The sequence below is a fragment of the Salminus brasiliensis genome, chromosome 1, assembly GCF_030463535.1.
Source record: "Salminus brasiliensis chromosome 1, fSalBra1.hap2, whole genome shotgun sequence".
NCBI lineage: Eukaryota > Metazoa > Chordata > Actinopteri > Characiformes > Bryconidae > Salminus > Salminus brasiliensis.
This window is the reverse complement of record NC_132878.1, coordinates 51058350-51078852: the sequence shown is the minus strand read 5'-3', so window position 1 is coordinate 51078852 and position 20503 is coordinate 51058350. Positions and strand designations below refer to the sequence as shown.

General features: G+C 41.2%; 2 protein-coding genes and 2 non-coding genes across 4 annotated transcripts; 1 reads left to right on the top strand and 3 right to left on the bottom strand.

The window, feature by feature from the left end:
* Positions 1 to 2406: 2406 nt before the first annotated feature.
* Positions 2407 to 2478, bottom strand: trnad-guc (transfer RNA aspartic acid (anticodon GUC)). Its single transcript has one exon. It is a non-coding gene; the product is annotated as a tRNA-Asp (tRNA).
* A 536-nt stretch (positions 2479 to 3014) lies between these two features.
* On the bottom strand, positions 3015 to 3129 carry LOC140538267 (U5 spliceosomal RNA). Its single transcript, XR_011977727.1, has one exon. It is a non-coding gene; the product is annotated as a U5 spliceosomal RNA (small nuclear RNA).
* Positions 3130 to 4896: 1767 nt separating this feature from the next.
* On the bottom strand, positions 4897 to 7810 carry mmachc (metabolism of cobalamin associated C). Its single transcript, XM_072696015.1, has 4 exons — positions 7721 to 7810; positions 6896 to 7093; positions 5723 to 5875; positions 4897 to 5526 (listed from the first exon to the last, which is right to left on the bottom strand). Exons 1-4 carry the CDS (start codon positions 7808 to 7810, stop codon positions 5188 to 5190), a joined length of 780 nt encoding a protein of 259 aa, XP_072552116.1. The 3' UTR covers positions 4897 to 5187.
* A 258-nt stretch (positions 7811 to 8068) lies between these two features.
* On the top strand, positions 8069 to 19807 carry LOC140557467 (uncharacterized). Its single transcript, XM_072681922.1, has 12 exons — positions 8069 to 8110; positions 8525 to 8599; positions 8821 to 8863; positions 9142 to 9287; positions 9483 to 9564; positions 10806 to 11004; positions 11240 to 11313; positions 12709 to 12785; positions 13934 to 14034; positions 14350 to 14438; positions 14544 to 14684; positions 19149 to 19807. The coding sequence occupies exons 2-12, from the start codon at positions 8534 to 8536 to the stop codon at positions 19307 to 19309; spliced, it is 1179 nt and encodes a 392-aa protein (XP_072538023.1). The 5' UTR covers positions 8069 to 8110; positions 8525 to 8533; the 3' UTR covers positions 19310 to 19807.
* Positions 19808 to 20503: the final 696 nt, after the last annotated feature.

Sequence of the window (20503 nt, the reverse complement as noted above, 5' to 3'; positions counted from 1 at the left end):
ACCAGATGAGCCAGCTGAGGGGGTAAATCTGACCTGCAACAAGATCCTGCAGCGCATTGTGAGAACCCCACACAGAATCAGAATCAGATTTATTGGCCAAGTATGTTCACACACACAAGGACTTTGTTCTGGCTGTTAGCGACTCTCTAGTGTTAACAATATACAGCTACTCTACATATAATCTACAGACAATACACAATATAGAGAACAATAGTACACACAGACCTTACGAGCACATTTCTATACAGTGAGCTTTACAGTGTTTTTCACAGAATAGAGCTATGCCACACTATACAGATTAAATATTGTGACCCACAGCAGTGTAAACATGAAATGAGTGATGGTGCAGTAATGCAGTGACTGTAGGATAAGAGTGAGAATAGCTCATCAGTAGTATCTATGGCCTGTAACTGATGATGGTGATCAGCTTCTTGATGGAAACTATAAAAACTGTTCTTGTGTCTGACCGTCTTAGTGGACATAGTTCTGTAGCGTCTGCCAGACGGGAGTAGCTGAAAGAGGTTGTGATCAGGGTGTCAGGAGTCTAAGGATTTTCTCTGCCCGTTTTCTGGTACTTGAGCAGTACAAGTCCTGAATGGAGGGCAGAGAGTCACAGATGATTCTCTCAGCTGCCCTCACTGTTCGCTGCAGTCTGTTCCTGTCCTGCTTAGTGGCTGCTCCAAACCAGACAGTGATGGATGTACACAGGACGGATTCGATGACTGCAGTGTAGAACTGGCTCCTGAGGCAGACCCAGCTTCCTCAGCTGATGCAGCTGGTCAGGATGCTCTTGATGGCACCTTTTTAGAAAGTGCACATGATGGGGGTTGGGGCTCTGGCTCTTCTCAGCTTGTGGAGGAAGTAGAGGCGCTGGTGAGCTTTCCTGACCAGTGATGCTGAGCTGTTGCTCCAGGACAGGTCCTCTGAGACGTGCACTTCCAGGAACTTGGTGCTGCTCACTCTGATGGACAGAGGAGCATGCTGGGAGTGCATTTTCCTGAAGTCCACAACAACCTCCTTTGTCTTCTCCACGTTCAGAGAGAGACTGTGTCCACACCACAGGAGCAGCTGGTTCACCTCGTCTCTGTAGTGTTAGAAATCCGGCGTCCAGGAGACAGATTCAGGAGTCAGGAGACAGGAGACTCCAGGAGACTCCTGAATCTTCAGTGTTGATGAGTTTATTGATACACACAGAGATGTACAACTCGATCGGTCACGGTCAACCCAGTCTGATTAGGGGTATTTTGAGAGGGCCTTATATACATTGGAAATTGTGGGAGGAGAAAGGTTGATGAAGAGGAGTTTGTCGCATCAATGTTACTGATGACATCTACTACAGTTGTGTCGTCCACAAACTCAGTGAAGGTGTTGGAACTGTGCGATGGGGTGCAGTCGTGAGTCAGAAGGGGTTCAGCACATATCCTTGGGGGGCCCCGTGCTTAATGTGATGGTGCTGATGTGTTACTGCTGAATCGTACTCCCTGTGGTCTCCTGGTCACAATGAGGTGTTCAGCCTCAGCCTGTCCAGTTTGAGAACGAGCTGTTGGGGGATGATGGTGTTGAATGCAGAGCTGAAATCAATAAATAGCATCTGAATCAATAAATAGCATCTGAATCAATAAATAGCATTGACCTGCTGAGATCATTATTACAGCAGATAAAGTATACTCATCACATGCAGTCAGTATGTTTTTAGGACATGTCCTGTTGGGTGTAAACTGAAACACCACCTTCCTACAACCCTGTCACAGAGAAATTCAGTACTCCAAAACAGTTCCTCTCATGGCCAGCAGGGGTCAGTGAGCTCAGCAGTTGTCCCCCTCCCCAAAAAAGCCTGTGTGTCTCCCCGTCGGGGAATCGAACCCCGGTCTTCCGCGTGACAAGCGGAGATACTGTCCACTATACTAACGAGGAGGACGACCCTTAACCCTTCACCACACCCACACATGCATGCAGATATATGTATATAAATATATATATACACAAAGCAGCAGTGTGTTTCAGGAGTGCCTTAAAATACATCCACAGGTGTGTCTCTAATTAACCCAGATGTTTCCAGTAGACCTATCAGAAGCTTCTAAAGACATGACGTCATCATATGGGCGGTCCCAAACTGTTTAAAGGCACAGTAATCTTAGTGTATTTAAACTTTTGACTTTGAAGAAAGTAATAAAAATAGGGAAAAGTTTATTCTGGTTTCATGTCAGACAGTGAGGAAAGAAAGCTCGTGTGTCTTTTAATAAAGTGAGTGTAAACTTCTGGTTTCTGCAGCAGCTCCCTGTTCATACAGTCCCTGTCCAACAACAGTCCAGTTTCTGTTCCTCCCATTTTAACAGCTTTAACTAAAACACACACACACACACACATAGTTTCATAGCTCTACATGTAAAGATTAAAAACTCTTATCTCCCCGTCGGGGAATCGAACCCCGGTCTTCCGCGTGACAGGCGGAGATACTGTCCACTATACTAACGAGGAGGACGACCCTTAACCCTTCTCCACCCCGTCTACTCACCTTCCACCACAACACGCACGTGCAAACGACAGATCCGTGCACCAGCACTCTCGACAGATCCCCACAACTTCACACCGATCATCAGTCTGATAGAGAGAGATCAGACCCCTGATCTGATCCTAAACCTGATCCACACACATATCTAATGTTGTGAAATCCTCTCAGTAGCTGATCACACACACACACACACGTATCTACTCTCTCAGCACTGCAGCTCTCCTTTCACACACAAGTAAGTCTCCCTCATTTCAGCAGCAGCAGCAGCAGCATCAGGGCATCAACACTGACTCTCCCAGTGCTCCTTATAGGTGGATCTGAGCTGTAATACCCGGATGAAGGAGATTCCTCCAGCATGGCTCACACTGCCTGTGATCTCGACTAAACACAGCAGCACTGCCTACAGCACTGACCACGACCTTCAGAGAAACCGCAGAAGCTCCCAGCTCCTCCTGTTCTCCCCATCTGATGATCCCACTCTTATTTTAGTACCAGTTCAGGAACCCCGCCTTTCAGCAGGGCATCAAAAAATTAGTTGATACTCATAATGTTCCTCCCCACGGAAATCTTTAGTAAAAGGCGAAAGATTTATACGATCTGAAGAGAAACAAGAGTGTACTGAAGACCACCTCGCTCAATCACCACCCCACCAACACACCACACACCTCCACTGCATGGTGACCAGACCACCAGGACCACCATAAACCGAGTCTGTGAGTCAAAATACAATAAAATCAGTAAGATCTACTGCTGTGTGTCTGAACACTCACTGTCTCTCCAAACTACGATAAACTACCGAAAACATGTGAGTTTGAGGTCTGCGGTGCATTCTGGGTAACCGAGCTCCGTCCTGCCATTGGTTGATTCAGTGTTTCCGTGTCTGTGGAGGATCTTGTCCCTCCAGAAATGTCTAAAAGAGTTTAAAGGACAGGTTTGTGTAAAGTTTCTCTTCAATAGTGAAAAACTGTGTAAAGGAGGAGCGACGCGTCCGGATCTGTCCGGATCTGATTTTCCTGATAGGCTCAACACGTGGATCCAGGTTCATCCGCTGCTCCAGTGAATGTAAGGTCATGGACTTCTAGTCAGGCAGAAATCGAGGCGCACATGAAGTTTCATTCAACTACTGTCTTTGTTTACAGCAGGAGAATAAAGCCTCTACAGTGAGAGCAAACACAGGACAGCATGATTCAGCCGATCCAGCTGGTTTATAACTTTAATAGAGCTCATTTCCTCTGTTTCTCTCCCATTAGACCTGATACACACCTGATGTTCACCACCATCTACCCTGAACACAGCGGTAACACCACCAGCACGGATCACATACCCGCCATCTTCTTAATGCTAATATAAAAAAATCATATTCCATATGTCCATAAATATCTAGACACTCTTTCTAATGAGTGAATTCTGTTACTTTAGGAAGTCATTTAAAAAACATGGGTTTGAGGTGTTGAGCCTTGTCTGAACTGTGCTCTCAGGAGTGATGGAGCTCCATCCACTACATTTGGGATGAGTCGGAGTGGAGGAGTGTTATCTAAAACTAATCCTCCAACATCAGTACCTGACCTCACCAATACCTGTGTGGTCAAACACAATCAAATCCTCACAGCAACTTTCCAGAATGGAGTGTAAAGCATTTCCAGTGTAAACCCTTGATTTCAGGTGTCTACAAGTCTTTGGTTCCAGCATGTGTATACTGGCGTGAGGCGGCTCAGCAGTCACCGCAGACCAGATATTTAGTTTGCTGCTCTGAATACAGTAAAACTCCTCAGTAAAACAACCCTAAACCTCAGTGCAGGAATGAGTCCAACTCTTCAGCTTAATTTATTAGATGGCATATGCTGAGATACCTTGTGCAGTGCTGCAGAACTGTGATTTCCTCCAGTGGGTGGGTGTTACCCAGTCCTGACACTGAAACATGCCCAAACTTTTGCACAGGTGATGCTGCTGATTGTCTTTCTTCTTTTTATTATTATTATTTATGATATGAAAGACAGAGAAACTGCTTCAGTATTGGCTAAAGATATTATGTAATGTTTTAATAAAGCTGCAGAGGCTGTGTTTCCTACGTCTCAATTAACTGACTCAACTGGCTAGTGCTTTGGGACTGATCTGGATTGTCAGCAGGGTGGTGTATGCACACGGATACTCGTCTGGAGGTGAGCAGCTGGTTTTCCTCTTTTCATTAGTCTTATGTAGAGGTCATAGGTATGTACAGACACCAGTCATATTGTGTATGTATTGAATCTATCAGAGTAGCTCACTTTTAAAACAGTTCAACACCAGCTAAACACCAGTAAAACTACCTACCAGTTACACCACAACTAACAGCTGTGTTTTTCTAGACAAAGCGTTGGGCAGTTGGGAGTGAGGTGAGGTGAGGTGGTGATCGTCTAACATCCTAACCACAGAAAGCCTTCCCTGGATAGTAGCGAGAGTTACTCCATTAAAGCAGGATGAACGTTTAATAACCTAGATTTTAGAAGAGACAATAAATGAGCAATGTGTCCCAATACTTTTGTCCATAAAGTATATCTATATAAAAAGAAAAAGATACTATTGTAGGTTTTTTTAACGTGCTTATAGTCCACCTCTTCACATCTAAAGGAAATCCAGATGATGTACATGTCTTCTATACAGAAGTTCTTATATAAAGAAAGGTCTGCTGACTACTGTCAGCACTGGTTCACTGAAGTCTGTGCTTCAGCCTCTGTGTCTGGTAGAAATCCCCACTGTCGGAGCAGCGCCTCCCGCTGAGCTGGAGGAGTAATAAAATACTCTCTCTGCTGAGGAGAATAGCTTTCCTCTGTTGGTACGACGTCTCTGTAGGTCCAGTCCTGCCAGCGGTAGTTAAATCTCTCCAGCAGCTCTATCCTGGCCTCCTGTGAGCTGACACAGTCAGGAGGGGAAACCCGCTGCAGTTCTTCACCCACTTCCACATCCTTCCACACCAGCACAGCACGGATGGCAAACCAGCCCCCCAGCCGAGGGTGTATACACACTCCAAACATCTTCTGTAAGGACAGAGGGAGAAGACACTTCAGAAATGGGGAGGATTAGGAATTCTGACTGTTCCACCACTCAGCAGAAATTATAGAAATTCGTTTAAAAGAGCTATGACGTTAAAGCTCTCACGTTAAAGTGAAGGACAGCTCACTAGTATCCCTAGTAAACACACAGTTGAATATGGGGTTGAATATAGTACTGTACCTTGTTCCCCCATGGAGGATCTTGAATATCTGACTGCTGGTAATAGCGTGCTGCTCCTGCTACGTGAGCTGCAGTCTGAGCCAGAAATTTTGGTTTTCTGCTGGGCAGCATCTCATAGTCAAAAGCCATGTCCACAGACTGGTCAGGGAAATGCTGAAAAGGCAGGAGACAATTAAGGTAAGAGAACACAGAACTGCGGAGAAAGTGCCTTTGAGAACAAGTCTGAGCAAATCTTCATCAGAATTAACAGGGAATTTGCCCCACTTTGCTGCAGTTACAGGATTTGTTAGCTTTATTCACTCACAAGAGCAAGTACTGTGTGGAGCTCCATCACTCTAGAGAACAGTTCCACTGCTCCACAGCGCAGCTTGATACCTCTTTAGCCTACACTTGCAATTGGGCATAACGACCTAAGGACTCATTAGTGGCTGTGTGTATAAATGAACATCTGTCTCATCTATCTGTACACCTTAATGTAGTGAAATTCTGTATTTAGAAGATTATGTACATATAATGTCCACATACTTAACGAAATAGAGGGGCAAACATAAATCAAACAATTCTGATTTATCAGTTACCCCAGATTAAGTTTATTTAAGTCTTCTAGTCTAACTTTGCTAAGAAACACTGAACTTAGACGGCTTTGGAAATACAAGCCACTCAAAATGCCTCCGGATTTTCATTTGTTTCATGCAGAAAAATTGATGTGGTTTAAAGCACGGTCTGACAAAAATAAACTTCTCAGCACATCTGAAGGTGGAGACACAAGGTTAGTATCACCCTATGTACTGCACATGATGACATTCCAGTTTAGCCTACATGTTTTATTAAATTAAATTTTGTGTATGTAGCACTATAATGTCAACAATATAATGTCACAATGCAGCTTTACAGAGATCCAGGTCCAAGCCTCTTTTGAGCAATCCAAACTTTGGCAAGGAAAAACTCCCTCAGATTGAGAGGAAGGAACCTTGAGAGGAACCAAGACTCAAAAGTGGAACCCATTCTCCTCTGGTCGACACCAGATAGCAGTAACAGCAGTGTATCTATCCATGCAGTTTTACTAAATCCTTATCTATGCATATGTTTGTTAACAAAAATAATACCATATTGTACACTGACGAAGCACACATCAGATATTGTACATGTTGATCAACAGCATTTGGATTGTACCTCAGAGACACAGGTGGAGATGGCATGGGCTACACATTGGTCCACGGGATCTCTGATGCCTTTCCAGGAACATCTCTGTAGGAATGGCAGGAATGAGTTCTCAAACATGGATGGAGTGCTCAGCACCACCACAGCCAGAGTGTCTGCTGAATACTGGAGGTGATGGGCCTGAGAAACAACTGCATTGTACCATCCAATCTGTACAAAAACACACAAACACACACAAGCATAGTTTCAAAGGAGTTGCCACCACAGGAATTTTTACACAAAAGAAAATATGAAAATGTGGCCTGATGCATTAAAAATGTGTATGGTTTTGACCTAGAATGTATTTGTTAACAACTAATTCATGGTAGAGATTTTGGATTTACTTCTACTTTACCACTGATCAGTATGAATATACTTAATGAGCGTTATATGCAAGACACATCATAGTTCACATGAATCTCTAGTCATAATTGTACCAACCAATTCATATGAACCCCCTCTGAAAGACTCTGTTTACATCTAAACATTGAGTTTCTGTGTAGCACATTTCTATCCACCAGATGCAGATCCTGATTCTGAGCTCTACATTCAAACGTTCTTCATTCCGACATGAAAAACTACTAGTTTGTCTTCGGATAAAAAAACCTATGTTCTAAGAAGTATTAAATATTAATATGCACAGTCCACTCTTTTGTTGACAGGCTTCTCAAGCAGCAGGACTTAGCTTGGCGCTGTGCTACTCATCACCAGCTAAAGAGAAAAATAATAACGCCAGCTTTTAATCACGTGACAAGATAATCATATCATTAAACTGTCCTTTAAAAATAATCACGGTACCTTAAAAGGATAAACTTCAAACCCTAACGACTTTAAAGACTCCCTCAGAGTCCGAACAACATTGTCCACATTGTCACTGGAAGTCGCCATATGGAAACATACTAAATGCCCAGCTTCTGGGTAATGTAGTTTAATTTTCATGTACAAAACTGTTTGCCTTTAAAAAATGTGACAGTTAATATTTCAATGCTTACACGTACGACGATTAAAATAGTTAATCGATGTCAGCTTTTGTCCCTTATTAGGATAACAAACCAACCAGAAGCAAGGAAGAAATTAAGTTTATTTTTAAAACTACATTTCCCAGAATCCTCAGTCAGTGCCGCGTCCCTCAAACGTGCTGACGTATTTGGAAGCGGCTCCAGGGTTTAAACTGTGGCTCTGCTGGTTGTAAGTTTTGAGCTGCTCGTTTGAGAGAGGATCATTAACAGCGTTGAATTTTGCTTGTATTTTGGCATTATATGGCCTCCCTAATAGAATATATGTATGTGTGGCTGAATGGAAGACTTCAAGAATTCATGAAGTTTAAGTTAGCCTAGCCTGACAGCTAGCCGTAGGTCAATAACCCTAACGTTAGACCCAGTTGTGTGAATAACGCTCCTCAGCCGGTGATACGGCGGATTAGCCAAGACTTAAAATGTGTAGCCAGCTAGCTAATTGCGTTTAATCTGCAGTCAAAGTCAAGTTATTTTGGGATAAATCTAGGGCTGTGTATTTTTTCATTTTCTTGAATGCTACTAGCTACTAAGTTTATCAGAACCTGATCCGCTTCTACTAAGACTGGTTCTGCTGTTGTTTTCACAGACCACTGAAATGAACTGGGATAATCAGCTGAGCTCTATTATATCAGCAGCTGATGGCAGTGTTGCTAAAATGCGGGTAAGATTTAGGATTTCTTTCATCCAGCTCTCTGTTTGGAGTGTTTCATTGCTGTTTATAGGCTTGAACACTGTGAAGACAGCATAGGTAATGTGTGAGGGGCAGACGTGGACCACTAGATGGCGCCATAATAGAACCTGTGCTATAGCTGAGTTCAATCGTCAGGATCGTGAGCCGATTTATTTCACACAAATGAAATATTTGGTGTTTTGTTTTACAAGGAACGGCTTACCACACATGGACGACTTTCCAGAGCAAGAGAAGGTAATTATATTTAATTACCATGTGAGTGTTGTGGTTGCTTTACTTGTGCTTTGCTATATCAGTCATAGGTAGTCTGAGCCCCCAGATTTGCACCAAAGACGTGTGTACAGTAGACATTGAAGGTCTACCCAATTTTCATCCTTATTTCCTCTGTGTTGGATTGTATTTAATGTTTGGGTAAATGATGGGTAAATGACGTCATGTTAATAATATGAGATGTGATTTGTTTCTGATGGCTTCCATCTAACTCAAGGCCTGTATTTCCTGACTTCTCATAGATGTGTATCCAGTGAGGGAGAGAAGTCATTCTGTGGGTTTGGATCCTTGTGTTCCTCCTCTCCCCCAGGCATCCCCAGCTCTCAGCGGTGCTGTTCAGTGGGCAGACCTGGCAGGCTTACAGGCCCAGCTCCACAGCCACAGCCAGGTTGGCCTCACACTTCATACCTTTCACCTACGTGTGTGTGAGAAAGAGAAATAGAAAGAGTAAGAGAAAGCAAACAAGCACAAGATAGATTTTTTTTTTCTTATAAAAATTGACTGTACAGATGTTCATTTACTTTCCAGCATGTATATCTTTGTTAGCATATTGATGGAAAACACTGCTATTGTTGTTCTGCAGACTATTGAATTCTTAACAAAGAGCTTGATGACAGTAGAGAGAGAAAGAAATGCTCAACAAAGACAAATACAGACGTTACAAGGTGAGTATCCACTCTTTGTTGTGTTGATAATCAGGGGTGGCACGCTCATTTCAGGTAACAGGCCACATTTCATGCACTCCAGTGTCAAGGTTTTATGGGAACACCTGACACTGTGTTCACCTAAAAAAAAAAAGTGTGAGTCAGCTAAATGGTAAGGACACCCCAATATACCTATTTATGATATAAATATTATTTATGATGCTAGTGAGCATCTCTGAAGAATGTCAGATCTTTTCTTAGGCAGATAGCAGTAAAAACACCACTCAGTTTTACATGGTGTAGAACATAAACTATAAATATAATTTGAGGCATTGCTGTAAAAAACATTTTTTGGATTAGAGCTGTGGTCGCTCCATTAATAAACTTGAGCTGGTTTCGCTGTTTGGAAGAAAATATTAGATTTTGATTGGTTCTGACTAAAGGTCAGTGTTTAGGGCAGTTTAGGGAAACCGTAGTTCTGTTTAAAAGCGACTGAACTCATAACATGATATAACATGATTTCTACATGATTATAACCTTTATTTGGGCCGGTATGTTTGCCATCACTGATGTGTATATGTTTACTGAACGTCTGCCAGCCCAGAATTTTTGGTCCTTTTTGCTGCATTTGTGTTCATTAGTATTATTCTTAGTATATAGTCACACTGTCTGCTGAGATTGTTAAATATGTTGAACTTCTTTCATCTTGAGTCGCCTTCCGTGTTGTATGTATGTAAGTTTTTAAAATGTACATTTGGCAACACATACAATCTGTGTGCATATAACATTATTATTTGGTTGCATGTACATAACTCACATTGAAAACTAACCAGACTGAAGTACAACCTCCATGCAGTGGATTTAGTTGTGTTGGGTTTTTAAAAATAATAAGTTGTAATTTCCCATTATAAACTAAAATGAATGTTTCAGATTAATCAGTACTGAACTATAGATGTAATGTAAATATATTGCATTAAAATATATTTTAAATATTGTCTCTTAAGTGTTTTGGTCAGAAAAGTGTAAATGCCTTGTTTGATACATTCGCCTTTATATTTTAATGCATTATGTATTTTGGTTGCGAACTTTGTCAAATTTGAACATAGAATTGTGCTGAATGATTTCACAATGACTTCTTATTGACTGTTACAACTAGCCCCTTACAGTTAACCCTACCTATGGGGTTTGCACACCTGTCACTTTTTTTTCACTCAGTTTTTAGAAACACACACCTAGACTATCTTTGTTTTTCACACTTCCAGAGGAGGTGAGGAGGCTGGAGGAGAAACTGGAGGACCGGGAGAGGCAGAGGGCGCGAGAGCGCGAGAGGAACAGGGATGGAGAGAAGGACCCCGGGGCAGAGAGACGACTGGAGCAGTGGAAGAGAGAAGTGGGACGAGAACTGAGCAGCCTCAGAGGCCACATTGACAGGACCACGTCGCTAGGCAACCAGGAGGAAAGGTCAGTTGCATTGGCTAGGGGCGTTAGCATTTAGGTGTGTGGTGAAATGTTACCTGTCCTTCAACAGCACAGATAACCGTTCTTGATCTTTTAGGAGACTCTTGCTCACGGCTAAAAAAAAAAAGTGCAGTTGGGCATGTTTTCAGTCTGCCGGACAGATATAATGGAAATATAATTCTAGCGTGTTGCATTGAATTGTTTGATGTTTGTAACGGCATTTGATGTTTGGCTTCAGTTTCAGCTCCAAGCTGCGCAGGGAAGAGGTGGAACAGCTTAGGAGAGAGGTGGACCTGCTTAAAAACAAACTCAGTAAGTTAATTTACAACCATACATTCCTATTGAAATTAGCCTGTGCTTATGTTCATGGGACTAATTCTAAAATTTTGGCTTGAATTTAGTTTATTTATACCATTTCCAAATCGAATCACTTTCAGTGGCACATCACTCCTGCACAGGTGTGAAGGCAGGTTAAATATTGTGTGTCTCAATTGTTTGCACAAGATTAAGGGAAAGCACGGCATAATCTAACAGGGTAAAATGTAACATTTCAAATGGAAAACCAAAGAGCTTTGATGGTATTTGGACAGATATTTCTAAACGTCCCATTTATTTTTCCACCAGTGTTTTTTGTGAATTGATTTGTGAGTGTTTAAGTTCAAAATTCACACTGATGTTTTAATCACCGTCTTGTTGACCGACACACTCTACACTGCAGATTTACCTGTAACACATGTTCAAACTAAGCCTTCCAAAGAAATGGAGGAAGAAATCCATACAACTCATTTAAATTTAAGAACACGCTGTAGATTTTATTGTGCAGATGTTATACTGTTATACTTACGGCATGCTGTGGTTTAAAATTAATTTGTTGTTTAAAATGAATTAATTCAAAAGTTTTCACTAATCCTGTTGATTTGGATCAGAATGTTGCATGTGTTTAGTTTGGAAAGTGCTTTCTGCTGGAAATAGTCTGGATCTCTTGGACCAATGTTGCCTTAAACTGTCTTAGATTAAGTATTTTATAAAAGACTTGCTTATGTGGGTTGTTTAAAAGTTATTTATGTAAATGGGCAAACATTCATCTCATTGCTCAAACTGTAGAAGCGGCAATCATAAACAAATATATATGCTTTATAAATAGTTTTATAGATCAGTGTATGAATGAATATAATTAATCTGTGGTTGAGATTGTTTAGTAACTTGACATGGTTTGAGGCATATTGTAAGCTTTCATCATTACTACATTAGCCTTGTAGCTCCAAAACAAAACTACACAAGAAAAAATATACCTGCATGTCTTGGCTGATTAATGATTGGGTGAAGGCTGGGTGGGTGTGATCATTTTTATGTTGTGAACAAATTTGTGAATTTCTTACTTTTCTTACTAGTACTTTGTTACGTTTTCAGCATGTCAATTAGTGTACAATTAAGTGTAATGTGTGTTGTTTAATGGGACAGCCTACTGCAGTGCTGTCCCACCATATTTTGGTGTCAGGACCCTAGCGCTGCAGCCAACAAAAACACTGAGCTGGCCAAACTGCACCCTTAGCCAACATACACAAACAAAAACTAAGAAGGGCACCATTAAACCATCTTGCTGCACTCAGATACATGTGTGTACACACACTTGCTATCTCATGTCTCTGATGATGAATGGGCATGGTGATGTACTGCACTCTGAACTTTTTGGTTGTGTCTTTGTAGTAAGGCAAGAGGAGGATATGTACCAACAGCAGTCGGAGGCAAGAGAAACAAGGAGGCAGTATGAACGCAGCTGCAAGGTACTGAATGTCCCGCAGCAGTGCTAAACTATTAACATTCACAGTCTTTAAGCGACAGATTGGTACGAAATCAGATTCACAGTTTTCTCATCCCAAATGCATTTTGTCAGCTAAGTCATGTTTTGCTTTTACAGCATCTTGCTGTTACATTGGCTAGAGACTGCAATCTCATACACCACCAATTGTCAGATTAACTGCATGTCTAATTGATCACGCCATCCTCAACTCCCAAACCATGCAACCTTGGTTGTGTAATTTCAAATAGGATTTTGATGTAATATTAGTTACAGTTTATATCTTTCTTTATTTGTATTGAAAATTGGTAAACATATACAAATATATATTTACACAAATCTCAAGTCACAAAATTAGACTTGAGGCATGTCACCAACTATAATTTGAAACTGTCAGCTAAATAAAATTTCCAAGCTTTATACATTTTCTGAAGAACATTCAATCAAACATGGGCTCCTGAACCGTCTAAAGATCTGAAAATAAAAGTAACTGAAGCAAAGGAAGGCTATAAGAAGCCAGCCAAGGTTTTTTAGCATGCTATTTCTACAGTACGGAATATTATTGGGAACTGGCAGTTCAGGCAGAAACCTGTCACCGAGAACTGCTCCTATGCTGGTATGAAAGACAGTCAAAACTGATTAGAGAAGAGTAGCTGAAGAGTAGTAGTGCACTGTACCAGTGTGCAGCATTGAAGTCTTCCTAAGCCCCCGGAAGAAGAGCTACCTGCAAACATCTAAAGAAGCCAGAGGAAATGCACCAGCTCTTTGGCTACAATCAGCAAAAATCTGTGTGCGCTGTATGACAAGAATCTGGCCAGCTGTAAAGCATCTGGGTGTATTTTCCATATTTTAGGGTTGAGCTGTCACTAGTTGCATTGGCAATATTACACAGGTGGAGGGAAAATGGATTCTACAAAATATCAGCAAATCCAGGATGCAAATGTTAAATAAAAGCATGATCAAAAAAGTGAAGCGGAAAAAAGGGTCAGCTTCTACAACTGGATAATGTTGTCCAAAATATGCCTCAAACATTATCACCCTCCCCAGGGATCAATTTGAAAGTTTGACTGATTGGTTATTGTGGTGATTGTTGTGCTCATGATGGATGTATTCCTGTTGGATCTGTGTTTACAGACATTGGAGAACCTTACAGATTCCTACCGCACGCACAGTTTTGAACTGGCCAGGACTGTCTCCCAGTACCAGCACACACAGCAAGAAGTGCGAGAGCTCAGGTATGCACACACTCGTATCAATATACTAGTGGTTGCCAAGCCTAGTCCAGGGTCTGCAAGGGAAGGCAGGAGAAACCTTTCTAGAGCTTTCCTGGTATAGGAGTGATATTCCTCAGTAACTGTCGGTGCTGTTGGAGCACCGACAAGTCACGGCAATCATATGTACTTGAAAGAAATATCTGAAAATACCTCAATGTGTGCCAGGGTAATGGGTCCCAGAATGTACAGTGATTTATTAACTCTCAGTTAGTTTTTCAGTGATGTAGTTTTTCTTCTGTTGTATTAAAATTGTCCACATACTGCCCACATTTTTAGGCTAACAGTATCTGAAATGAAGGATGAAGTGAGAGGCCTGATCCTGAGAGACAGACTTTCCACACCTGCAGAAGTGCTGCGCAAATCAAGTAACACACACACATGCGTGCATGCCAACACGAACTCACAAGTGTGACACTCTCTGCTCATTTTGCTGACTGCCTCCTCCTTCACCTCCTGCATTCTCTCCCCAGCTCCTTTAGCATCAGCAGTTGCTGTGGAGACAAGTCCTCCGAGACGAGTGCTGTCGGACTCTGAAGACGACTTTAGCCCCACCCCTAGTCTTGGAGAGGTTAGCTCGGATGATCTGGATGCATCCTGGCTCGGAGAATCAGGTTAGGCAGCAGCAGACACATGATAATTCACATGCAATTCAATAATAATTGTGCACGCTAGGATGTTACAATATGGCCAACAGTCTTTCATATTTACTTATTTATTTATTTTTACATCCTAAGTATAAATATTTACCTCATGAATTTTTGGACTACCTAGTTCTGAGTAGTCTTTGGTACTAATCCAAATATTTGTGGTATTGTTTACATACATTAAACCAGACACACAGACAGCCACAAACATCTAAACAAGGCTTTTGGTTCGGATTGATTGTGTGAAATTAAATGCAGGTCAGCTGCTGTTGGCCATTACTGAAATGTTTACTTGTGTGGCTGCTATGACTAGTTTAATCACCATCTTTTCTGAATTGAACATGCACTTTAGATCCATCCTGTAATTACTATTTTTGCTACCATTATTCTCTAGGTATTATTATAGTTTTAGTGCTTTAATGCAGGGGTTTCCAACCCTGGTTCTGGAGGGCCCTCAGCTTGGCACGTTTTAGTGTTGTCCCTGCTCCCAACACACCTGATCAGCTACATAACATGAACTTCCTGAGTTGAAGGTAGTGTTACAGCAGAAAACCACTAAAATGTACAGGGCAGGGGGTCCAGTTTTCAACAGTTTATTTATGAAATGCAAAGCTAACAACTCTGAAAGATCTAGAACCGTTTTCAGAAATTATAAACAAAACTGTATTAAACTATTAATGCACTTTGAAACTGAATGAAATTCATTTAGAATTTGAAGTTATTTAATGTATCTTTGGTGTATTTGGTAGGGGTGAAAAATGCTCATGTCATTAAAACCCAGTTATTTTGCATTTAAATTGTTATTTTCCTATTATGGAGGACTCTGCTCTGATTTATGTCACTCAGAGGGCTCACAGTTGAATAGCATAGCTTTATTATTAGTAGGCATGTCCCAAGCCGATCCAGGGACTCAATCCCGATCCAGGAATTTTTAATGGATCGGAAATCTGCCATTACTAGACATGATCCTTAGCTTCTGCAGACAAACGTTTTATTTTTAGGAAAGCTACCTCAGACAGAGTTCATCTGGGACTTTATTCCAGTGTGGAAAACTAAACAGAACTTAGTTTGAACTGATTAGTGCGGCGATGTTAACAGTTAGCGGCCAAAACAAAAGCTAAAGTTAGGTTGAGTCCATTTCAACAGCAGAATGTAGCTGCTGCATTATTTAAGGTGGAACGGACAGTTTGTGGAAGAGGGAAACTTTTAGCTCAGAGACTCGCTGTAAACGAGAGAACAGCAGGTAGAGAGTTTGTTAGGTGGTCTATTTTCTGCTGTTTGCGCTGCCAAAAACCACCCAGTTTGTTGTAGTTCTGCAACACCACATTTTTATACCATTATAGAATTCAGAACTGAGGAGGAGACTAAACTAAATGATTTGACTGCAGAGTTGTATAGAAACTGGGAGCTGAATAGTCAGGTGGGTCAGTCAGACTGGACTGTAAGATATTAAACAATATAGAATTTAAAACAGTTTAAAGAGTTGCTCCAAACAAAGTAGATCAGATCTGTCTCATTATAGAAACTGGTACTAAAGATTTTACTGCTGTTTACTGCACAGCTTTGTGGGGCTGTATTATTTACAGAAACACAAAAATTGGATCAGATCTGTATCGGCCGATAATCAGCATCAAGGGATAGTCAGTTTCTTGATCGGGGTGTTTCTAGTTATTAGCACTGTACAAAGAATATTTTAATTTGTAGCTTTTTTTTCTGACGGATAGTTTTGCCATCCTTGTAGCGTCCTCTTTGTGCAATGTGCGGTTAGCTAGCTAAAGAGATTGCATCTGTCTGTGTTTCCAAAAACAAAATAAAAAATTAATGAAACAGTTAAAACTGTAATAACTCTGCCAGTGTGATGAAGCACTAAAGCCGTGTTAGACTGGAAAATGACAGTAAGAATTTGTAGGCAGGCTCCAGGATGAGGTGGTGTTAACTCCTCACCCCCCCCCTCCACAAACATGCCACCCCACCAAGTGTCAACTTCCCAAAAATAGCTCAGAGAAAGAGACAAAGAGGCAAATAAAGAGCTGCATAAGGAGACCAATTTGAGAGAGAGAGGAACAAGGAGCTTAAACAGAGACAAGTACAGTGCCCACATGCAACAAACACACAGCCAGACAAGTGCATCTGTCACTGTGGCCATATTAGCTTTACTTGACTACTTTACTGTAGTTTATTCAGAAAATCAAGAACACTGCATGAGAAATAAAAGATTTCTGTTAGGTTTTGCTAACATCTGGGCTAATCTTTATCTGTAGTACATGGACAGTCACAAAAAGATTCAATAACCCTGACAAAAACATACAAAATTACATAAAACAGCAAAGCTTTTGCATAAGAAAGTACAAGGTTATCTAATTTATAGTTGTAGTGCTGCTATTGAGGGGTGTGTGCTATTGTTATTGTTGTACATGAAGCTAAGATCCACAGTGTGTTAATTAAGATCATTAGAGGGATGTTTGGCATGTGTGTTTTAATGGCACTCTCTACTAACACTGCCAAGGCCCTTGCCTTTCTTGGGCACTGTTCCTGTCTGAGTCATATTTTGTCTCCAATGAGAGCATCTGGTTGCACCAAATATGGAGCTCAGCAATGTCCCCTAAGACCTAAGTATGCACACACAGACTCACAGACTCACACACACACATACACACACTTGTGTGCTTACTCACAAGCTGCAGTATTTTTAACACAAAGATATTGAAATATATATTTTCAAACACACTGCTACCTGGTGCTGGTGTGTTTTTGTTGATGCGTTCATTCACTTGGTGCACACAGAGCTAGTAGTTCTGTTTCCTGTAGTAATAATTTGCTTCAGTTCTGCAGTGCCTTGCCTGAGGGTGTTTAATGCAGGAGCAGGAAGGAGAGATAATTTCCTGCTCGTTCATCTCCTGCTATATTTGGGGAGAGGGGTGCTGAGCTCTCCAGAACTGGGGCAGTCATAGACCTACTGTATGTTTGCACTGTGATGACCTGATAGGGACACTTGTAAGACCTACGCAAACATATTTGCATTTATTATAAAAGTTCAGGATCAAATTTTTGCAAATCTCAATTCAGCTCTGTTCATTTTAAAATCAAGTTCAGAATTGATTATAATTAAATAGAGCGGTGTTGGCAAAGAACCTGGCAATTCAATATGCATCAAGGGACAGGAGTTCAGTATATTCATATCGATACTGTGAACAAGGCGATATATTGCTTTCTTTTTTTTAAGCCACTGTCTCATTGTAGCCACTGTCTGCCATGTGTCTTCGTAAACTGTTCATTATAAAATCAGTACCATGTATGAGAAACAATACAGTATTACAAAACATAATATTGCAATACTTATCGATATATTGATGATGTTTTCTTACACCACCAACCTGAAAGCCAATGAAATATGCACTTCTACATAGTCGCATCAGAATATTATGAACACCTACCTAATAGTGGGAATTACTGTGGCACGTCAATTGCTCTGTACCACTCGTGAGCATACCAATCAGTTGTAGCTCAGTGCAAAACTATCATCGTAGGCAAAGGATTTGAAAGATGTGATTGGGTACTGTGCAAAGGGTGGTAGAATCTTGGAAACCTCTAACTTTGTGGGATGCTCTAGAGCCGCTGTAGTGAAGGTGTACCGAGAATGGACTTCTCACATGTTGAGTGCCTTGCAGCGGCAGAACAGTGGTGCCCTATGGGACGTTTATGCTAGAGGGGAACGACTACTTCAGTGAGCAGTTAACATCAATAGTGAACACCTACCGTCACCTAATACAGCTCATGCCGCAATGGCTCACTAGTGTTATCCATGTGGTTACTTCCATTAGGTAGGTGTATATAATATTTTGCTATGACTGTTTATATGTTCTATTTTTTCTGATATTTGATGTAACCTGTGATTGCACGTTTATTTCCCCCAACATTATCATTTTCATTCAACAACTTTCCTTTCTTATTTTAAGCATTGCATCAGTTGTTCAGTGTTGGACAGTTACAGATAATATCCATCGTAAATTTATAGAAGCTTTTTGTAAAATATTGTGATTGATATCGAAACAATAAACATCTTTGAGTTAGAAATGCATGCATGCTCACACAAGTAAATTAGGCCAGTGAGAGAACAGTGGATGTTGAGGGAGGAGAAAGCCTTATTTCTTTACTCCACTTTCTGCCAGTTCAGGGGATTGAACTGGCCCCCCTTTTGGCCCCAAGCCCACTTTTCTAGGTTGCCCGGTTTTAACTGAACTACTGTACTCTTGTCATATCTCTCTATAGAGTACACAAGTGAGCTTTCATTATTCACTGAATCACTTCCTATAGATAGTAAATTCTTTAGGAATAATTTTTCGGTCAAGAAATGTCAATTTCTCCTACAGTCCAGTAATAACAGCCTTGTGAATAACAGCCTTGTTTTTTTTTTTTTTCTTCCTTTTTTAGCTCCGAAAGTAAGAAGCCGTAGACGAGGTGCACACTTTAGCCTCTCTGGGAGTGACCTCAGTGATGCTGGCAGTGGACTTGAGAGCAACCACGATGGCATAGCTGGTGAGGTGGGGGGAGGTTCAGACAGTCCTCCAGACCTCAGTCTCAGTGACCTCTGACACAAAAAAAACATGAGTTTGCAGTCGGTGGCGCACATGACCGATTAGTCACCAGAATTAAAAGAATCTGACTGACCAGAGTTTTTCCCATTCCTGTTGTTCTGAGGTTCCGAAGACACATCTTCACTTTTGACTGTAGCGGAGTTCGTGACCCGGCCGTATTTATCAAATGGAACATGCTTTCCACTCTGTGTAATCGATCTGCGGAGTGGTAAAAGCATCGTTGTGAACACACTAAGCTCTTTTTGTGCTCTGTCTCTTTATGAGAGACATGTTAGCCAGGCTACGGCGTCTGGCTACAGGTTTTAAAACATTAAGAGACTTGTTCTTTAAAAATATGATCCCCATGCTGAGGTCAACCAGGAGAAAGTTAGCTGAGAACTAGTATTTAAAGAGAGATTGAGTGGCATGTACTCCTCATTTATGCTCTCTATCAGTTCCCTGTTCACAGTGGCTGTACTAAAATGAATAAAGGTGCTTTACATTTGGCTCCATTCAGTGATAGACTGGTTGGCAATTGAGTGGATTTTTTTTTTTTCCCCTCCAGTGCAAATTAGGCTTGACGTAGATTGGGCTATTTTAAACAGTTGGGCAGACTGAGGGCTTTGTTCGCAGGAGCTTGAGAGAGTTAAGAGAACACACTGTGCTGAAGCACCCCAACCTGAACTCGTCTGAAATGAATATTATTATAACCCCCTTCCCACACACGCACTTCTTTTACCTCTTTAGGGGAGGCTTAAAAGAAGGCCTGCTCCCAGAGAAATATTAGAGATATTAAATGAAGCACCGGCCTTGTCTACAATCCCCCATAATCCTCATATGCCTTTTCCTCTTCATTTACTGTCTCTATCTGCTCTGTGCACATCCTATACTTTTCTTTTGCAGTGTGTGCACAAATTCAGATTGTATGCACCACAGTAAGTGCTGTATGACCAAACTTTTTGTATTTTGGCTTTTGTCAGTGTTTGGTTCGATAGTGGTCTCTTTCCATTGATGGACAGAGTAATGGGGTATTCAAAAATGATGGAGTAGCAGACTACAGCAAGTAAACTCACCTATAATGTTCATCTATAAGAATTACCAATAAGTATGGGTACCTTGTGTATCTTTATAGGGATGCCTCTCAATTATATTAAATCTAGTGATCTACAGACTATTTTTATTCTATTTCTTTTTTTAAGACTTTCTTAAAAT